At 43.3% G+C, this 22,307-nt stretch overlaps 1 protein-coding gene across 1 annotated transcript; it reads right to left on the bottom strand.

Moving 5' to 3' along the window:
- Nucleotides 1–1,383: 1,383 nt before the first annotated feature.
- LOC131466235 (leucine-rich repeat-containing protein 52-like) lies at nt 1,384–22,140 on the bottom strand. The gene is made up of 2 exons (XM_058639437.1): nt 20,849–22,140; nt 1,384–6,928 (listed from the first exon to the last, which is right to left on the bottom strand). Exons 1-2 carry the CDS (start codon nt 21,495–21,497, stop codon nt 6,588–6,590), a joined length of 990 nt encoding a protein of 329 aa, XP_058495420.1. The 5' UTR covers nt 21,498–22,140; the 3' UTR covers nt 1,384–6,587.
- Between the last annotated feature and the right edge of the window lie 167 nt (nt 22,141–22,307).

Below are 22,307 nucleotides of genomic sequence, written 5' to 3'. Positions count from 1 at the left end.
TTCTGGCCAAAGTCATACGTTCTGAATCACTAAAACCAAGATGAGATAGCAGGACCTTTAATGTAGAAGAGCCACAATAATGCAAAACGGACCCAGGCTGAAAATACAGGAGTTTCCTACTTAGTTTTGACAGCTATTCTTTCTCTTAAGGCGTTCATCTCCTTCCCTCTTAGGCTCTGTTCAAGGGCAAGCAAGCAGAGGGAATCCTGCTGACAACCACACTCTCCTCTGCTCCCACACAAAGTCATCTACAGGCAGGTTTTTATGTTAAAAAGCATGTGTGTGTGTGTGTGTGAAATGTGATAGTGGGGTCACACTGAAAGTGATGCACGAACAACTGTTGAATTTTTTGACTATCATGCACATATGTTTTTTTCTATCAAGGCTGCCTCTTATAATATGTTCTGTTAAATTTGTCATTTTCCTGTTTAATCTGTGAGTTGTTTGGTCCAGAAAATTGCATTAAATGCTATTGAGTGTTTCCTCTCAAAATGATTAATCCGTTATCAAATGACTTTGCAATGCATTGGCAGCTCTGTCCACTGCTGCTACGCGTACAGTATACAAGACAATCTATAGACACAGGGATCCACCAACAAGAAAAGTAGAATATGCTAATCCTTACCGCTGACTTCTGTGTGCATGCGTCAGTTAATGCGTTATCTGCTCTCTGTGTTTCAGTCTCAGACTCTTGCACCTGCTGTGCTGTTGTGTTTCTGGGGTTGTGCTGCGTACTATACTTTCCATTCTGGTCCCTACAGCTTTCAGAAGTGGTGTGAGACCAAGCACGTGGAGTCTTGAGGACCACAGAGAGGATTAGCGCCTGCTCTTTGCCAGTGCTGTGAGTGGAGTGACGGATCAGTTGGCAGCGCAGTGACATGAGGAGGGAGGAGGGGGTGGAAAGAAAGAGCCAGGCAGGTGGCAGTGTGTGAGTGTGTGGACGGATAAAGACGAGAAGGAAAGGTTGTTGAGTGAGAGAGAGAGGGCAGAGAAAACATCAATGTGTGAATTTACTCGAGTAATCACTGATCAGGCTACTCTAGCACTGCTCTATCCCGCTGGTTACCAATTGGGTTCAATTTTCAGCGATATACTGTACTGCGATATACCGCTTTGTCCTCCACATGAGGGTCGCAGGGGTGCTGTGCCAATCTCAGCTGACATAGGCAGTGTGCACACCGGACAGATCGCCGAACAACCATTCACTCTCACATCTACGGTCACTTTAATACCTAATCCCCATATTGCATGTGTCCATGCAGAAAGGCCCCTTTTTCCCGACCAGGTCGCGAACCTGGATCTTCTTTCTGCAAAGGCAAGAGTGCTAACCACGACACCAACCGCGTGGCCCTAGCCCCGAAACCCATTCCTCATTTTTACCACTACAGTCACAAAATCAAACCCTACAAATGAGGGAGCACCTTCAAGAATGGGACACATCATCATCATCATCATCATGTCAGCAAGCATGTTTTTGCTCAAGGATCAAAAGTGGAAATAAATAAATAAATGAATAAATTAGAAAGTCTTAAAAAAAAATAATAATAAAAAAAAGTCTTAAATGTCTAAGAATAAGAAGTGTGTCTATCCAAGTTAAATCTGGTGAGGAGTTCAGGATAAAGAATAATAATAAAAAAAAAACGTATTATATGTATTTTAGCAATTATTGTATTAAAGGGGAAATCCGGTATTTTTCGACCTGGGCCCTATGTTTATAAATGTGTGTGTCTTCATGAATAGTACTTTTCAAAAGTTTAGTTGATCGCGATGGCTGCAGTGTAATCTTACGGGGCATGAAAAGTGCTTGTTGGCTGGGATTGTTATTGTAAGCAAGGGCATAGGTTTGGTTACACGACTGTGGTGGGACACTACACCCACATTTATAAACATAGGGTGCAGGTCGAAAAATACCGGAATTCCCCTTTAAAGTCAACCATTTTTCATCATTATGGAGTGTTATTTAGATGAAGAGTCAGGTACAACGACCTGACTGTAACCGTGATGTCAGAATCACAGTCGTCCCCTACGGTGATTATCTGAACAACAACATGCCGATTTTCCCAAACTTTGTCACACTTTCCTCACAACAGCTGCAGCGACTCGTCTACACCGAGGTTCACGCTGATTCTTCACACCACATCCTCGGGGAAATCCAATTTCACCGTCAGACGTGACACTAATGTAAATAGCCGTGACCAGATCTCTCGGAAACAGCTGATAACAACCTGTGCTGCGACACGGCCTACATGTGCACACACACACACACACACACACACAGTGGTATTTTTACTCTGTCCTGTGTTCTGTCCTGTGACGAGTTAACACCAGGCCAGGATAGACCCCCTAATAACACACACACACACACACACACACACACGCTGGTTAAATACTGATGTTTTCTGTCTGCCAATCATCTCTAAATGTGTCTCCTGCATAAAACTGACATTTAGCTGAACAGGAAGCTTTGTGTTTAGAGGACACGTTCAGGTCTGTGGCTGTGAGGTCACGCTCCTGTGGGTTAGTGTGACCCCTGTAGGTCATTTTCATGAACGTGATGTAACATAAGAAGGTTCCGCACGCCTCTGAGCGCTTTGAACAAGTGATCTGATAATGACAGCCTAAAGATTCAGCACATAATTAATAGGGCCAGGTGTGTGTGTGTGTTAGCATTGTGTGAATGCTGATGACAATGTCAGACGAGGATGGGGCGAGGATAAGGAGTGTGTAGTGATGCGTGGTGAGAGACCAAAACAGGGGTGTTAATGTTCAGCGCTTCGACTTTAACTGTGCCCTTGAGTTTTACTGTGTATGTTAGTGAGCCTCTGTGTGTGAGTGTGGGATTTGACCAACTCTAAATGATCACATAGTAGAGGTGAAGCAGTGAGAATGTGATTTATTTTCATTTTAGGGCAAATTCTTATTAAGATTTATTATTATTGAGTATTAAGGCCAAACAACAAAGAAATAAAAATGACTCGTTTGAGAATAAAGTCGTGATATTATGAGAATAAAGTCGTAATATTACAATATTATTGTAATTGCTCCGCGTTTCTCATCTTGTCGCAGGTTGCAGCCGATCATCTTTGCTTGATTAATAATGGCTTTATTCTTGCAATATTACGACTTTTTTTAATATTATGAGTTTATTATTGTAATATCACAAATTTATTCTCGTAATATTACAAATATTTTTTTCATTTCGGTTTGGCCCTAAAAGACGTAGATATTCTTTTTTTTTTTATGTCACATTTCAGTTTTTTGCCAGTAGGGTTCAGCCATCTTTTTGGTAGAAATCGCTTGATTAATTAATTTTTTTTGAGGAGGGAAAAGGAGACTGCTATTGTAGCTGTAGCCACATTTGACATCAGCACCTCCTCTCTAACCCTAACCCTATCATTATTTGGTAGCAGCTAATTCCACGGCATCGGCATTCGGTGTTACCAGCTACTACAGCCAGTACTGTGGTCATTTCCTGAGCACCAAAATGGAGGACACACGACTACACAACAATACAATTTTGTCTATGACACCATTGCTATGGTGATACAGTGATTCTGAGATACTCTATTCATTGCAAGACTATTTAATTCATGATTCATGATTCAATTCATGAAATTGACACAAACTTGGAGTCTTTTTACCGTTCAGAATTAAAAGACGTTTTTAAGTTTAATTTCTGTCACATTAGCTGCAGCCAGCAAACAGCAGCAGCAGCAGCACCACCACCACCTTTTCAGCACATGGAAGCCTTGTTTATGTTTTTAACCAATGATATATCAGACGTAATATTTGATCAACACCACTTTTGGCCAATTATTTCTTAGACCATAGATCTTAGGGCATTGGAGGTGATGCTGCGTTCCAGTGCAACTCCAAAAAGAAGGGCAACTGAGTGTCCGACTGGAGGCTACGCCAGATGCCTAAATCTGGACGTATGGCCACACTAATCGCCAGCACTTGCCAAAGACTGATGTCATGACATCTGACTACTGTTTGTAGCTACAGTAGCTTTCAGCTGCTGTGTCCTCATAGACGAGATACGACAATAAAAGAGTTCAGCACCCTCTTTATTGTGGAAAAACTCATTCAAACAATTAAAAAAAGGGACTCTCCTCAGGTTTGTCTCTCAGTGTCTCCCTTTCTTTCCTCAGAAACATCCATTTGTCAAACGTACAACAGCAACTGCTACCAAACAAATGGACAGAGCTGTGCCCTACTGCTAAATTGAAAAGTGTAAAATATGACCCTTTTGTTTGAGCAAGTATAATTTAATACAAAGTTTGATTGTTGTGCTGAATCTTGCCAAAAAAAGTCATATTGTTCTGTGCTTCGTTTCCACTTTAAATGTGCACACATTCTCACATCCGCTGGCACACACTTCCTGCCATTCCCTCTGGAGAGTTATCATTCATCAGGGGCAAATGAATAAAGGCCCAGCTATCAATCACTCTTTCAATAAAGCTGCTGTGTGTGTCAGTCACGATAAATTCCTGCCTCTGATTGTGACCCAACTCTTTCTCCGCCCCGTCTCTGTGTGGAGTTTGTCGTTTATCACCTCCACTACACACCTGTCCGTTCCTGTGACGGACGGGAGAGAAGCGACTCACGATAAAGGAGGAACGGTTTGGATCCGTCTGAGCTCGTGAATCACTCGTCCGTGCTGTGGCCCCATTAAACACACACACACACACACACACACACACACACAGAGAGAATCATGCAAACATGAACACAACACACTACTCCATACGACTCCAGAGGCTTACTTCCACTCTGACAGCCCCGGGCTTCAGACTGTGTATGCACAACTTTATCGCGAGGGCAACCAAGCGAGGCTTCCAGTCACACGACGTAACATTGTCGTTAGTTGTGTGACTCTGACACTACATGTCCTACTTTGCAGCCACCGTGAGCGGACCCTACTTCTACAACTGCGTCTGGTGTGGGGGGTGAGAAACATGCAGATATGAGCTTCAGCAGCAGAAGACCACACCACACTGAAATGCAGTTGTTTCTGGGTGAAAGTTTCCAGTCTATTTCCCCCTCTGACCACATTATCCATCCATCATCCAGCTTATCCTTGCAGGGTCATGGGAGGGAGCTGGAGCTAATCACTGCTGAAAAACAAGGTACACACCCAACCATAGATCAATCTATCACCCCTATGGTCATTTTACAATCTCTCATCAACCTAACCCCAATCTGCACGTTAAATTTGTGGATAAACACAAACCTGTGACAGCAGGTAAATCAGGATTTACATGAAGCCTGTGACCGCAGCTCCTAACCGTTGCATGTAAGAGTAGTGAACAGAGATTTGCATTCATTTGTATTTTCCTTTGCGCATGATTTGGTTAATATTTGTGCTACACACTAGTCCAGAGCCTCTATAGTTGGAAAACGCTGAACTATACATGCCTTAAATGTGTTAAATTAACACTCACTTTAGAGTTATTTGGCCATTTGTCTAATAAACGGAAACCCTGACCTGGATTTTCACCATTTTTGGTATGGAAGCAGATTACTTATAGGGAATTCAAACCAAATTTTACTAGTGTGGATGAAGCATAAACTCCACACTGACGTCACATGGAGGACGGAAGTTGTTAAAAAAGTTTGAGGGGGATGTTGGTCTTTGTCCTGTGTAGTTTTCTTATAAATAAACACAATTAGGTTTACATTCAAGCACATAAATGGATAAAGCTGAAGTGTTGTGTATATAAAATAAATGACAGTCAGTCAGTCTTAACATGTAAAACTGTCACTGTGTTATTTGCATGTGTACCAGGACACAAACAACAAAAGCGGATGTACTCACTAAAGCTTGTATTCAGAAACTCCACATTTTAGCAGCTCACATGGAACCAAGTCTCTAAACTGTTATTCTATAACCATAACTCTTGTGAGGTTATACTTCACTCATTCTTACAATATCTTCTGTCAATGTTCAAACTGCAATGATCCTAAATGTGCAGTACTTCACAAAATAACTTGTTTTTATACCAGTATTTACTACGTTGAGCGAAGGCATCACTCTCTTTGTGACCCCTAATGTCTCATGTGTGCGTTTTTGTATTTGTGTGTGTGTGTGTGTGTGTGTGTGTTTTTTTATAATCATCATTTATGGTGATACTCAGGAGCACTTCATGATGTGTGCAGGTTCATCCTCCCACTCAGGGAATCCAGCTCTGTAGAATATCTTTGCTGAGACGGACAGTGTGTGTGTGAGTGGGTTAGGTGTGTGTAGCTGTGTGTGTGTGGGGGGGTTATTGCTCTCAATAATCTCAGAGGTCAGTCTGTATTCCTGAAATTCAGGCATAGTCATAGTCATTATTGCGGTCTCTGTGTGTCTCCACTTCTTTCTCTGCTTCGCTCTCTCGCTCTCATGCACACACACACACACACACACGCACACACACCATCACACACTGACTTTCAGCCCCAATATGAAGAAGAGCGTATTGCCACATCTATATCAATAACAAAGAGAGACAGTCAGATCTTGGTTCATTGCCTTTGGTCTCAGAGTCTTGTCACTTCCGGTTCCTCCTCTCCCTCGTTTCTCTCGTCCTGTTCACATCAGTGTGTCACACCTGCATGCCAGGCTTACTCAGATCCCCATTCCCCTGGTTCCCGCCGCTGCAACCTCCTCCTCCTCCTCCGCCCATCCCACCCCTCTCGTCCTCATCATCGCTGTCCAGCTGCTCGCCCTTCCGCTTGCTGTAGCGCTCGTAGAGCACCATGAGCACTCCCATCACCCACGCTGACACCGTGCCAGCTGAGAAGATGACGAAGCCAATGGCGATGAAGAAGAGGTAGTCCCAGTAGCCCAGGCCTTGGTGGCAGTCTGCCCGCAGCTGCATGCCAACCTCCGCCAACCGCTGGCCTGCCAGCTCTGGGGGACTGTGGCAGACCGTCTGGCCTTCATCTGAAAGTGAGGATAGAGTGGATAAGTGGAGATATTTTACAGGCAAATCAAGCAACCAGTTTGTTGGTTTTGTCACAAAGCAGAGTCGCCATTACTGTAGTGGCAGGTCACCGTCATTCACTGCCAGCTGTCAGTGTTAAAACTATAACGAAACAAGAATGAGGCGTCAAGTAAATAAAAATAAAGGTGACGCAAATGTTAGGGCGGGACGAACTGGGGAGAGAACCAATCACAAGAGAAGAATAATTAGAAGAGAGCCAATCAGACTGATCTCTGTGTGAGGTATGGAGGTTAGGCTGACCTACACGGAGGAAGACACACGAGGAAAGTGGCAGAAATGACGACATATGGTGGAATTGATATATTGGTACAGCACATTTACATTAATTTAATTTCTAATTTCTTTCTACAGTGACACATCATTTAGATCATCAAACCCTCAACCTTCTTTTTGGAAGGTGACCTGCTCTATCACTGATCCAGCGCCGATAACCTAGAATGCTTAAAGGGCCTTGCATTTGATCCATAACCAGTTCATGTCGAACCCTCACCCTCTTAACCTATCACCACGATTAAAATCCAAACTTTGGTCTCCATGAGGACTACTGGTCCTGACAAGATCAATGTTACCACCAGAAAAATGTCCTAAAGAGGTAACAAATACAAGCACACACACACACAGACACACAAACATGTTGTTAATTCAGTGATAACCTTTGTGATAAAAGACCCTGAGAGACTTTATAGATTTCCTCTGAGCAATGGTGTCTAGGACATAGCAACATTATTATGCTACACACACACACACACACACACACACCAAAAGGTGACCAGATCTGACTGCAAGCCGCTGACACATCTCCCACCCCCTCATGCACATCATCATCATTATACACTCACACGTCACTCTGCAGCAGGCAAAACATCTGCAGGTTCATATTGAGGAGGAGGAGGGGGAGGATCTTCAGCCAGGTCAACGGTCTTCTACACAGTGGGCCAGTGTTTGTTAAACCATTGGATCCTTCTCAGCAGAGGTCAAAGGTCAGAGTCACTCAAACATGCCTGGCTGCTTAATGACACTGCAGCATTAGCATATACAGTACCCTCACGTACTGTACATTAATTAGTGTAAATGCTGAGTGCTCAAACAAGGGGGGGGGGGGGGTATGTGGAGTATGGTGGGGCAGCTTTTTATGTATTTGATAGATGAATTATCAGACACAAGCGGAGGACAAGCACAAATTAGTGCTGTTTTCTATCAGTTCATCTGACTTCATCTCTCGTCTCCCGTCACTTCCCATGCATTCTTAATCGCGCTCTCCAAAAAGGAACGTTTTGTTTTTTTCCTCTCTCCCTTCAAGCGGAGAGCAATTTAAGAGATGAGAGCGCCAACAGAGACAGAGAGACAGTGCGGACTGAGATGGCACTTTTCAAGATGGAAGAAAGGGAGCATGTAAAAGAAAGAGATGGAGCGTAAGGAAGGGAACACAGTTGCAGAGAGAGAAGAGAAAAGAAATGAAATGACACAAAATGGCCAACACAGTTATCAATTTCACCCCCGGCGCCTATGTTGTGTTGGTAGCAAGTGCACTCATGCTAATATGTGTCTGTCTGTGGGTGTGTTGGTCTTAAGGGTGCGAGAAAAGTTTGGGCATTTTTATCTATTAAAAAAAAAAAATCAAGCAAAAAAACAAAAAAAAAAAATCTGGCACAAGAAAAAAAAAAGAAAAGTCAGGCAAAAAAAAAAAAAAAAAAAGTCCGGCACAAGAAAAAAAACAAAAAACTGCAGAGGCTTGACCACGTACCAACAAAGCGACAAGCGACTGAAGGCTCCATGACAGCAGCCGTCCGGATCTCTGGATCGCATGCAGGTGCAACCATCGGTACCCCTGCATCTGCCCCGTTCCAGCTATTTCATTTTGTATGAATGCGGCCACCTCCTCCAGGTTTGTATGGTGAACAAACCAAGTTTCCGACACAGTCTCTTCAGCGTCCTAATACTTATCACTACACCGTGTTTATGAGCCAAAAGAGAGAGAATTTCCTTATTATTTTATTATTATAGCCAATTTGGAAGTACCGATTAATCGGCGCGTCTGTAGAGGCAGCCATGGCCATCGACTATAGTACTTTGATATTTTCGAAATTAATTTATTTTTATGCCTGATTTCTTTTTTTTTTTTTTTTTGCCTGACATTTTTTTTTTCTTGTACCAGACTTTTTTTTTTTTTTTCTTGTGCCGGATTTTTTTTTTTTGCCTGACTTTTTTTTTTTCTTATGCCAGATTTTTTAATTTTTTTTGCCTGACTTTTTAAAAAATTTTTTATGCTGGATTATTTTTTTTTGCCTGCTTTTTCTCCTTGTGCCAGATTTTTTTTTGGCCCTAATACTCCTTCGTAATAGGCAGCAAAAATGCCATTGCACCACTGACCAACAAAAACCTGGTCAAAAATCCCAAAGGTTGAGTTCACAGTGCACAGAGCACGCTTCAGTGCTCCTCATCAGTTAAATGAGTGTGGCTGTAATTCCTAACCTTCAGTGAAGGGTTCTCGCTGCAACCGTAGATGATCTGCTCGCTGCTCCTTATCCTTATCAACAATCAGAGACTTGTTCACTTCTCCAGTTTCCTGTATTTGCCATTTAATGTGCCACACACAGGCACACCTGGCTTTTAAAGGGAGTAACAAGCGAAACTGATTGACTTAAATGATGTTACGCATAAAACATAGCTACAAATAACTCCGCTGATACACACTGCAACGAGCAAAATTAGAGTTGGCGACGCCCTGATGCTCTTGTAAATATAGAGCCCAAGATGTCAATCATTCCTACACACTGCACCTTTAAGGCCAGCGATACACACAAAGTGGTATGATTAGAGAAGAGCCGTTCAAACACTCCATTGATCGACCAGGAGGGATCTACATGAGTGAGGGGAAAACGAGCCCAAAATGAAGGAGGAAGAACCTAAGATTAAATGTACTATTTGGAAACGTGCTGGCAGGATGAGAACCAGAGCTGTTGGCACAACTCGACAAGATCATGTCACTGAAACATGAGCTGACACAGGCCAAGAAGAATCCACAACACCACACACACACACACACACACTGAAAGGACAGCACAGATGAAGTGAATCTGGCCTCAGAGGATGAGAGATGTAGCAACGGAGGGCAGTTCATCTGGCGGCAGTCCTGTCCACTGATGCTAACAATGTTAATTAAACTGCACTCATTCAGCGATAAAGCCAAAAGGTCTGAGTGTGGAAATGAGTGATGGGGGGGAGGGACGGTGGTAAGAGCCCGATATGATCTATTCTTTTAAGTCGATGTGCCAGAGATTCACCAGCGTAGCAGCAGCAGCAGCTGCTGCAGCATCAGTTTCAGTGAAGAGCAAGACGATGGTGCTGCGAAACAATCACTAATGAAACCAAAGTGTTGGCCTCAGAGCGCAGTTTGATGTCCGTCCTTGAATATCTGATTGGTTTGCTGAACAGACTTAATCGGCCCGTGAAAGTTCACGATCAATGTCGTTTTTTTCCCCCCCAATTTGTAAAAATTGTCCAATAAATGTGGACAAAACATGTCCAATACAGCCATGTCCAGTTTTAGTTAGTAAAAAATACACTTAAAACCCTACATTTGGCTTTATTGTTGACAGGTAAATCCACATCACGTCATTTTCTTTCTTTATTTAAGGACGGACATGTGATCAGTTGTCAGTGTTGTATTTTTTTAATTTGTTTTACCTGTCGTATTGTAATGTTTTACACTGTTTTACTCTGTTGTTTTGTCCTGTCTATGTTTCTTCCTCTCATAGTGAGGTCCATCAGGTCACATGGTCTTCCTCTCTGACCGTCTGGGATGGCTACAGTTCTGTCTCACTCTGCCAAACTTGCCTCTGGCATTTTCGTGTGTGTGTGTGTGTGTGTGTGTGTGACTGTTACTTCGCTATAACTTTAGTGGCTGAATTCAGTGACTGTACAAGCAGCAAACAGTGTGTTTGGATCCTGTCTGTCCTTCTTGCAACACTTTACGACTGTGTTCAGATATCACACACTTATTGATTATTGTGTGTTACTGTTGCTTGGTGTCCTCTCATGATAACAGTGGAGACAAGTCTCAAAACATTGCAGCTATAGTTACATAGTTTCATCTCTCTTTCAAAGGTTATAAGTCTTTTATTTTCTGTCACCACTGTTATGGAGAAAACTTCTCTCTCAGCCAAAGAGCAGCTTTGGATTCATCAGCAGTTGGAGATGTTTTGGATTTGTCTTAAAGCTGATCAGGTCATATTTAATGATCACTATCTGCTCCTTTCTGAACCATCAACTCTCACTTTACTTGTCCCACCTGGAAACACAGTGACCCTTCTTGAATGTAATATGACTAATATGGCTTAATGCTATAAGAATTGTTTATATATGCTCTCTCGCTTGTTTAAAGCATAGAATGTTTTAATTTGTTTATCCTCTTTTGGATGTGTGATTGCTGCTGACCCTCAGGGATAATAAACATATATTCTACACTAGTCTAATTTAGTTAGTCTAGTCTAGTCAAACAAACTTAATCCAAAGGGATACAACTACCTAACATGCTTTACTGAATCAAGGTAGAGGCTATATCAAGTTTAGGTTTTTCCAACCGTGCAAAGGTCACATCACAACTAAGTAACTATCTTCTCAAAAACAAGATAAAAAGTTTGAATCTATCTCGCAAGTGTCAGAAGTTTTCACAATGAAAGGAGACAGAAATCCTGACTGGCTCCCGTAATCAGAGATAAGAGAAAAATCATTTAACGTGAGAAAGGAGAACACGGCAGATGATTCGTTCTCTGTTTAGCCGTGTTTTTTTCACTCTCACCGTCAGTCAGGCTGCAAATCTACTCACACATCACTCTGGCAGAGAATGCCCTTGACATTTTCCGTGTCTGTCCCTGTTTTTCCACCAAACCTCATTTTCTCCAAAGAATCTTTAATTATGTTTTTCACCGGCACTTTTATTGAGGGCAGATTAAATGATTATTCTTTTACGTCAGTATTACACGTCCAATAGATAAGGAATTTCCTGCACTTAGTCACACATAATAGTGTTTAGTCAGCGTTATCAAAACAACCCCCCCGTGTCGCTTGATTTAAAAGCAAATTATTTTGAAAATCTGTGGATAAAATGTATTTAAATGTTTTGATGTGAGTGTCTCGGTGTGCTCTGGCCAAGTTGAGCTTCCTTATTTTAACTTGCACTGGCACTTATCCCACTTGGAATTAAAACACTCATAAACTTCATGTGCAGCACTTATTATATTATATTATACTGCAGCAGGGGACAAGCACACCACTGGAACTAAACCACAAGACGCTGTTCAGGTTAGAGCGTGTGTATTTACGACATAAACTTTTCATTTTCTTCATTTTGGTGTTAAAACTGATACGTCATAATGTAACGTGCTAGAAACACAACACCACCAATGTTCGTATTGATCACCTTTAAGCCCAGTTTTTGCAGAAAACCTGGGAATTGGTTAACAGTGGTGTACAAGAGGAATTCCCTTTGCAAAACACTGAAGAAATGGTGTTCACCTGATATCATGGGTGCTAAAAATAACACAACACAACACCAGTGTAGTACAGTGTAACACATCTGTGTAACTGAAGAAGACAAAATGTCTGTCGAGAACAACGTACATAACGAGGATGGGGCATCTCTTAACGTAACTTTCTCTGTTGTAAACTCCCTCTTCCTCTAATTGCATGAGATTTTGCAGGTACTATAGATTGATGTCGACAACATGGTCCCCCAACACAGGAACAGTGATGACGTTCACTGCTATGCTATGGTATATTATAGTAAAGTTGAGTTTCATCCCCAGGATAGCGACATTTTCTGATCGTGTCTCTCGGCCGTGAGCCTGGACAGACACAGTTTTAAGGTTTATTTGCAGTTTAGGGCATTGCTGCTCACTAGGACGAACAAAACACACACACCACAGGGCAGAACTACTGGCAATAGAAACTATGTAAAACTTTTGTTCTTTTCTATTTATGTGGGTTCACTTGGTTCTAAAGAATCCCAGGTAAATCCACTAATATTAGTGTGAAAGTGGCCTAATCTTATTTCTGCAGAGCATGGCATGACATAACACTTATTTACATTTAAAGACAAATACAACAACTTTTCCACACATGGAAACTTCCGTGTTTTCTATTGAACTCAAAGGAGGTTTCTATGTATGTGGCTGATGCTGGAGCTGGATGATATGTTCTCTGTGTCAGATCATCAGCCGGATGGTTTCTGACATCATCACTGACACTGACGCGAAGGCGGCTCATCTCCTCCCTGTACGAGCATCTAGTTCAGGAGTGAGACGTCGCTGAAAAACTTTGCTGACTTTTGTATGAACTTTTCTCACTTTTCTCACTTTTCCCCTGAGTCGCTGCAGTGCAGAGCGTTTACAGATGGAGATACAACAACGGCGTCGCTTTCATGCTGAAAACACGAGATGAAATGCCTGTGGTTTGACACACATGCGTACAATATGTTCACAGTATGTTCACATACACATTCAGAGAATAAAAACTGTGAGGTATTAACCTGCAGGGGATGTGAACTGAGAGCCGAGCTAATTATAAGCAGATGAATTATGCTGATTCATATGTTAATCAGTATGGCACAGGCATTACGTGAACCTCCACCCCCCAATCAAACCCAAGGCCTTGTGTTTCATTTTTGCCTACACAAAGTTGTTTACATACTGTATCTATGCATCTATGCAGCCAGACAGTTATGTGTACCACGTCTTTGACCGTGCACCTTTCAGAGCTTCCCTGCACACAATTCTCAGTCCACACCAGTAGCTGACCTTGACCTAAAAGTGAAGCCCAGGAAGTAGCAGTTAGTCACAGTACAAAATGAACTCGGCTTGAATGGAAGTCATTTTTCAGTCAGTTTTGTAAATTATGTTCCCATTTAGAGGAAAATAGACTATAAAGCACAACAAGCTTCGACACCAGCGTAACTAACAGCCAATATGGTCCAGTAGGTCCGTGCGTGCAGGTGACGTCTGTGAATTTCCAGTTGCAAAAACTGACACGGTAGATTAGTGCTATAAAATTAGCATCGAAGACAGAGTGATGAGAAGCCACAGGCAACGGATTGGCCTGTGTAGTGATTCATATCAGGTACAGAATCTAACGCTTACTAGCTTTAATATTATTTATTTTTATATTTATTTCACATGCTTTTTTCGGGGGGAATAATGTTTCTGCTGTTTACAATAATCTGAGAAGCACAGCGGGGGCATTATCAGGGTCAGATATATTCAGTCTGTCAAGTTCTGCGATAGATTTGCTCGCTCTCCGTGGATTTAGAGCGTGCAGTGAACTCTTGCACTGACGCTTTTCCTGCCTCCGTGGCAGCATAAACAAATTGAGTCATGAGATGTCTGGAGCTCTATAGTATAGCCTGTGTGATCAATAGGAGTCTGATGTCCTCATGCCCTCCTGCTTGTTGCCAGGAGACACGATAGTAAACACCTGTTTGGTGTTTTGTCGAAGTAAAGACGTCTGTAAGTCTAACAGATGTGAGATGTTTCAATTTGACCATCATTATGCGCCACGCAGGGGGAACTAACGATGACAGACCAAGTGGAGCAATACGACCAGAAATCTTGGGGGCAGTATAGAGTCAATAGTCCAATCAGTCAGGAAAATGACCAAGAAGAGTCATACGGGCATTTAAAACTTGCTGTCAGAGCTCACTGGATTATCCCTACAGCCTGAAAATAGAGAGCGACTCCCTGGTGCTGTGGCACACTTGGCTTGTTTAAGCTGTCAAACGTCACGGTGGATGTGCGTGAATATTGAAAATACCGCTCATCGCCAACCTCCCTCATCAGCAACACCAACGAGTGACATCATAAAGTCCACCACCACAAAATTGGCTTGCGTTTCAGTCTGTTTTGGATCAAGCACAATAAAATAACCTCTTCAAGAGTCACCATTTTTTTATTTGCCTGCAACTTGGTGCTCCTCTAGAGGGAGCATTGTGTAAACGTCCATCCAGACGTAAAAGGCACGAGGGTAATGACGGAGATAGTAGTTGGGATCGACAAACATAAAATATAGTATAAAATATAGTAAGAAAATAGTAGAATTGGGCCTTATCTGTTAAACATTTGGTTGAAAAGTTAATGAGCAACTAAACAATGTACTATTTACAGTTGAGGTCTATCTGTAAATAGGTCTATCCCTATATCTATCCCATGCTGCTAATACAACCACCAAGAACTACTTGGGGTTAAGTGTCTTGCCCGGGGACACGTCGGCAGGGTGACTAGATGGCCCGGGGATCGAACCCCTGACCTTTGGATGATTCAGTCCAGCAACAACCAGCCCGCATGTGATGAATTCAGGCCCCTCCTCTCACAGCGAAACCCAAATAACTCACCATTTAGCATGTAGCGAGCTAAACGCATCATACGGGGATTGGCAACGACTAAGAATAGCTGACCTTTTCTCCATCACATCCACTAGGGCTGAATAACACACGCCTTCACACTCTCTTTCCTCTAAAATACGGCATTAGTCAGATTACCACCATCCTCCTTCCCATCATTTCTCTAGATGATCCCTTCTCCTTCTTAGGGAGGATAAGTGAAGAGAGAGAGAGAGAGAGAAAGAGAAAGAGAAAGTGCGTGAAGGTCAGATAGCAATAGCTCCCTTTTCCTCCTGTTGCCTCTATCGCTGCGTCTTATCAGTCATGCTCTCTTTATCACCTCCCGCTTTTCGTTGCAAATCTGGCACTCAAACATTTACTCTCTCCTCACGTCTCCCCTTCAGTCTTTATCCGTCCGTCTCCTTCTTCTTCTTCCACATCCTTCCATCTCTATCTCTCAGTTTTTGCTCCGTCATCTTCACACACTCGCCGCTCTCTCTTCAGTTCCCTTGTGTGTTGGATTGGTCAAACACACACAGACGCACACATGAACACAGACACACACACACACTCGAGCTGCCCCCAGGTGATCACATCACCATCACACCCACACAAGCATCACATCAATCTTGGTTTTGCGCTCTCGCACAGTCAGAGACATAAAAATATGTACAGACTCTACTACACAAGTAGGCCAGTAGAATTCGATATGCTTCTCCGCACCAGATGGGTCTGAGGAATCATTCCAGCTGATAAATAATGCATCTCCTACCTGTATTAAATTGAATCGATGGCTCCCTGTCATAATGAATGTTTTAATGGATTTGAGTGACAGATCTGGGGCACAGTTCAACAGATCTGTTGTTTCTTTTCTCCCCTCAGCGTCCAACGTCCGACTTAAAGCTGCAGTGCGTAACTTCTGGTGACTTTTGTTGTTTTTGATGTTTGGTCCAAGTAAACGGAAACAATGGAACATTATTTATATGCCGTGACCTTCATCGTGCAATAGCGCCGTACACAGCATCTATCCCAGAGGTCTCAATCTGGCGGCCCAGGGGCCATATGTGGCCCTTTAATCGATTTCATGTCAAGTTGTAAGGTGTCATTTCTATATGTTTTTATTTTTAAAATGTTTAGATTAATTTTGCATCATAAATATGTTTTTTTTTATTGTTGCATATTAAAACAAGCACTTATATTTTGAAATGATCCAATCCAACTTTATTTGTAAAGCACAAAACAAACCCAGTGGACCAAAGTGCTGTACAGAATAATGGATAAAAGACAGAAAAGCTCACAAGAGGCAAGAGTACATATAAATAAATAACTATATTATATTATATTATATATAAATAAGTCATTTTGAGCTCATAACGTCCACCGCAACTGTTGCTTTTCCCAAAAAAGTTGGGCTTTTTTTTTTACTCGACTGGCCCCCGACTGACCAGACGAGACAGTCAGTGGCCCACAGGTCATTTGAGTTTGAGAGCCCTGATCTATCCCGTGTTTTTTGAGCAGCAGAGCTCATTTGCGAATCTTTTCACAAGAGCTTCTTTGTGATTTCAGTCATACTTCAACCTGTTTGCAGCCGTCTGACTTTTCTCGCTCAAGGTTGCTGTTGCCTCCGTCTGTCTGGAAGTAAAACAAATCACCTCCTGTGTGTGAATGTGACATGAGATCTAAACACAGAGAGAGACACAGAGAGAGTAATGTGGAGCCGATTAGGCTTAATCAGCATTATATCAACTCATTTGACGGTGGCAGACATTAGTTTGTATTTAGAAAGTGTGCACTAGAGTTTTATTCTGTCCTTTCTCATCTTTCTGTCTGTTATTCTTCTATCACACTACTTTCTGTAAGCCTCTCTTTTCCTCAGCAAATAATCACATTCCATAAAGATAAACTAAATCCCGCTTCTGCGACGGCTCGTCTGCTTTCTTTCCTCCCTTCATCCTCTCTTTGAACCCCCCTGCCTCGGTTCATCCTTCTTTTTTTTTTATATGAATATTTAACATGTGCACTGTGTGTAGCTCTCTGCATTGGCTCTTTGCCGAAAGAGCCTGTTCAGGACTCTGACAAGCAGCCAGAAATCCCCAACCCTCCCCTCCCCCGAACCTCCCACCCCCCCAAACACTGGAGCCATTTTAACCGAACCACTTGTCAAAATCGACCTACAGTGAGCACAGCGGGTCGTTGTACAACCTGAAATTCCATTATAACAGGAGAGGAAGTGTAGGTCTATTCCCCAAGTACTAAAGATTGACAGAGAATGTTTCGGAGCCCGGCACAGGAAAGTTTCAGGAGTTTCCAGAGCGTAGTGGAAAAAGCCATGTTAACATTTCATAAAGAAATAATTTTGACTTTGGTATAATGTAGAATTACACGTCAGTGTCAGCGAAGTGGTCCCTACACTGAGGCGATATATACACTTTGCTGCGTGACATCAGTATGACCTCTGACCCCGCATTGCAATTGTGTTCTTTGACAACTTAATTTCAACGTACTTAATTTATTAATGATTTTATTGACCGTGTTAAGATGAGTGGCTGCAACTAAAGAAATAAAAAATACTGATTATGATTTGTTTGAAAATGAATGAATTACCGAAAGGAATCGATTCATTACATACATTAAATGTTGCAGCCCTAGAATAGACACACACACTGAATATGAAGAACCTGAGATGTGTTGGTTATTTTATATGCATTAACATTTCACACATCCATAAATACACATCAAATGTTATTGCAAAACACATTGACATTACATTATGAGTGAGAACATAAATGAGTTCTTATTTAAGTGTTGATCATTTATTCAGAATTGCTTGATATTATCAGATGCAACTATTGTTCTTATGCCAGAAAAGGTCCTAAAAAAGCAACAAATACAAGTGCACACACACACACACAAACTTGACCTTAGCAGAGTTCAAACTCCTCTGGTCAGATTTACAACTTTATAAAGTGTGATGAGCGTTTTAGCTGTGATTCCATGGTGATCCGCCAGGATTGAAGAGTACATGATGAAAGCACAATGGCTTGTGTGTGGGAGTTTTTGTATTGTGCCACCTTTGTGAGTGTGTGTCTGATTTTTTAAGTGAAATAAGTGCAAACTGAGCACAGCAAAGTGAACAGTTCAGTTCTGTACCAGGTTTTAGAGTGTACTTCCGCGTGCTGTGAAAGTAAAGGTGTGTTTTGAGCTTGTGGCAACACAGGAGCTGCTGCTTCTGTCATGTTTAGTAAGTTAATGCCAGTTTATGCAAACTAAACCATAGGATTTTAAACACGAAAGCTGTAAAACAACACATTTGAAGTTACAGATGGCGGCAGCAGTGGATCAACAACTCCTGTGTGCTCTGATGTAAAATTGCTGATTTTGAGCAATCTGCAAACTTCACTTTGTGGCCTAACAGAGCTGTGAGCATATTTTGAAGATGTCACATGGGTAGATTTGATAAGGTGAACCTTTTGGTTTGTGGCTGAAACCTTTTTGTGTCCCTGCTGGCAGCCATGTACTGTAGTCAGTGAGGGTGAGTGTCCTTTTTTCAGCATCAGTGTTGCACAATGAGAGCGTACAACATATTCGACCTTGACTAAGGGTCAAACTATCAATTTAATCCCTAATTCCTATCCCTGACAGGAGTTTTGTGCAGCATTTGTAATGAAGACACTCATAGACATAATGCATCCCCTCAACCTCACCCTAACCTTAACCTTAACCCAATTCTAACCCTAACTTTCCCAAATGTCCTCACTCCATATGGTTTATACGTTGTTTTTGTCCTACCAAAGATACCCATACAAACACACACACACACATTCTGTTAATGTGAGCACAACAGTTCAGCTTTTTTGAGCACCATCATAAACCATCTGGACTGAAGGGCTAAAGCATACGGTGGAGGGAGCGACAGCACTCCCAGGTGCATGCTGTGTTCTGTGTGTGTGTGTGTGTGTGTGTGTCTCACACAGGAAGGGTTATAGCCAGACATTAAACAGGTACACAAGGACACAGTCACGCTCCCGGCATTGTCTCTGCCTTCAGGACAGTGGACAGACAATGACCAGCAGCAGCAGTAACGTGACTAGGATGTAAGCTGACGTACGCGTCTCGTCGTCACATGACATAACCACCAGTTCACCGGCTCAGGCCTAAGCTCAGTTAACGGTCACAAGCACAGATTACTTAAACATGTTGTCACTGAGAAGATCACGAGCACCGTATACGTGCTAGTTCCACAGGTCCAATTCTATTGCCCTCTGCTTACGGAGAGGTCAGCTGAAGTGACCGCTGGTTTGCAAGTGAGCGTAACACAAGTCAGCTGAGCGGATAAACTGCTAAACTTGAGACATTATGGAGACGGGACGGCCAGTTTAAGGGGATTGTGTTGCAGATCTGAGCTGGGACACGAAATCTTCAGATTACCTCCACTTTGAACTCTCAATTTATCAGTGGAGTCTTAGTTTGCATGTGTGTGTGTGCGTGAGCACAAGTGTGAGTCCACTACAGAAAGACAAACTGCGTCAGTCGCCTGACTTAATCATGTGCTATTATGTGGGACTATTAAAGGGATAGTTCTGGTTTTCTTTTCATATCTCTGTCAAGGAGGTTATATTTTCATCATCGTGGGTTTATGTTAGCAACTTCCTGTCTACAGTTTTTCACGGATCAATCTGATTTTTTTTGTGATGGGTAGGCGATCACCCAAGTCTGTCCCCATTACATTTTGAAATGTGGTCTATGTGTGCAGGATCAGACTCTCTACCAGCACAGTTTCATCTAGATCTGATCCAGATTTGGCAACAATTAAAAGGTGACATCGAATGCTTGTATCGCACATATATGTTAGTTATGGAGGTCTACTTACATATATTAACTTGTTTTCATGGTTAAAAACCAACCAGACCAAAGCTCCTTTGTCCCCATGAGCTAAAAACACTGATTTTCTCTTTGGACTTTGGTGCAGGAAAGTGAATCGTTAATAAACTTCATTTTCCAGTCAGGAAAGGTTGTCAAACAGTGAGAAAAGTGGTTAAAATATTACTAAGATATTGTAGCATGGGACAGGTGTAGATTTAATTATGTCAGCCTTTTCCTTGAGTGGCTAAAATCAGTTTTCTCTCGTCTTTGTGTCCCCACTAGAAACCATGTTTTCAGTGAAAGGGACAATGCCTGTATTTTGCTGGAGAGCGTGCTCACTGAGTGTGAGTAGCCTACCAATCTTAAAAAATATCGATCTACCTCCTTAAATAACTTATAACATAAATAAGACCTTGGGGCATTTTTGGCTCTTAACGCAAGGACACATTGTTACCCTGCCAGGAAACTGGACAAACATAGAAGAGGTTCACCTGAACACAGTGTGTCTTCAAGGACAGGGGCAGAGAATACGTGTGTATGTTCCGTCACTACCTGAACACGTTGTTGACACTTGTTTTATGTTTATGTGCAGACATGAGCTCTGAGCATCTTTCACATCACTCACCCTGGAATTTGAAGCCCTCGATCTGCACCCACAGACACAGGTCCTCCGTGTCACAGTCGCACCTCCACGGGTTACCGCTGAGCCCGAGAGAGCGCAGAGCAGGCAAAGCGATGAGGCTGCTGATGTTCAGGGTGGTCAGGTTGTTCCGGCTCACATCCAGCACCTGCAGAGCCATGTTCTCCGAGAAGGCGTCCGAGTGGATCTCAGCCAGACTCGGGTTATCCGTCAGCCGGAGCATCACCAGAGACGCCAGCGGGCCGAACGTCCGGTCCTCGATCTGCAGCAGGATGTTAAAAGACAAGTCCAGGTAGGCGAGTTTGCGCAAGTTCCCGAAGGTGGACTCGGAGATCTCGCTCAGAGAGTTGTTGCTGCAGTCCAGATACACCAGGTCGGACAGGTAGTTGAGCTGCAGCGCCGGCAGGTCCCCGATGCGGTTGTTGGAGATGATGAGCTGCCGGGTGGCCAGCGGCAGGTCATTGGGGAACTGGGTGAGCTCCTGCCCGGCGCACTGGACTACCAGCTGGTCGTCGCACACGCATCTGTCTGGACAGCCGGCTGTGAGAACCGGCGACGGGGCCACCCCCATCACAAAGATAAAGAGGAAGAGGAGCCGGAGGGATTGAGCGCTGGGCTCGGGCAGGAGACGCATGACGAGGCCGCCCAGCGCGTCATGAACCCGGGTTGAGCTGGACCAGGACTCGCCGGCGCTCCCCGCACATCCTGCATGTGTCTGCGGGGCTGGGAGAGACGAGAGGCGGCTTCTCTCAGTGTGTGGCTGTCGCTGCCTGAAATCCGGTCTGCTGTGTTTATCCAGCCTCTCTTCCTCTCGCAAAAGACTATCGGTCAGTCAGTCACTCACACGCACGCTGGCGCGCCACGCACGTCGCCACAAGACATGGTTCCAGAAGGTGACCCTCTGTGGGTGAGAATCACGCAGCTTAACGGACGCTGTTCCGCCACAGCAACCCACGAACGCAGTCTTCCGTTCCCTCGGTGAGTCATTTTGGTGAATTAGTTGTCGCCGGCTGAGTGCATGGCTGCTTTACTTTCAAAACAAATGACACGGCGTGCGCAAAAATCCTCCCGAATCCTGGATGTGGACTCTCGGTGGCAGGAGACGCTGCGCGCTCACACGTGTGTCCCTAATTATATGAGTGTCTGTGTGAGTGTGCGTGGGTCTGATGTCTCCCTCTGTCCAGCAGGCTGTGTCTTTTTTCTTTTTTTTTTGTTACACGAGCGCTGTGGAATGTGTGTCCTTCTCTCCACTGCGCTCACGCAGCTCTGTGAGAGTGAGACTGTGGAGACTGTGGCTCTGCTGCGCTGTGACGATCCTCTCTCTCTCCCTCTCTCCCTCTCTCTCCATCTCTCTCTCTCTCTCTCTCTCTCTCTCTCCCTCTCTCTCCATCTCTCTCTCTCTCTCTCTGCCTCCTCATTTGTGCTCACACTGCAGTGTGTGTGT

This window comes from Solea solea, chromosome 9 (assembly GCF_958295425.1).
Source record: "Solea solea chromosome 9, fSolSol10.1, whole genome shotgun sequence".
Taxonomy (NCBI): Eukaryota; Metazoa; Chordata; class Actinopteri; order Pleuronectiformes; family Soleidae; genus Solea; species Solea solea.
Note: the sequence above shows the minus strand (reverse complement) of the source record. Positions and strands in the feature narration are given on the sequence as shown.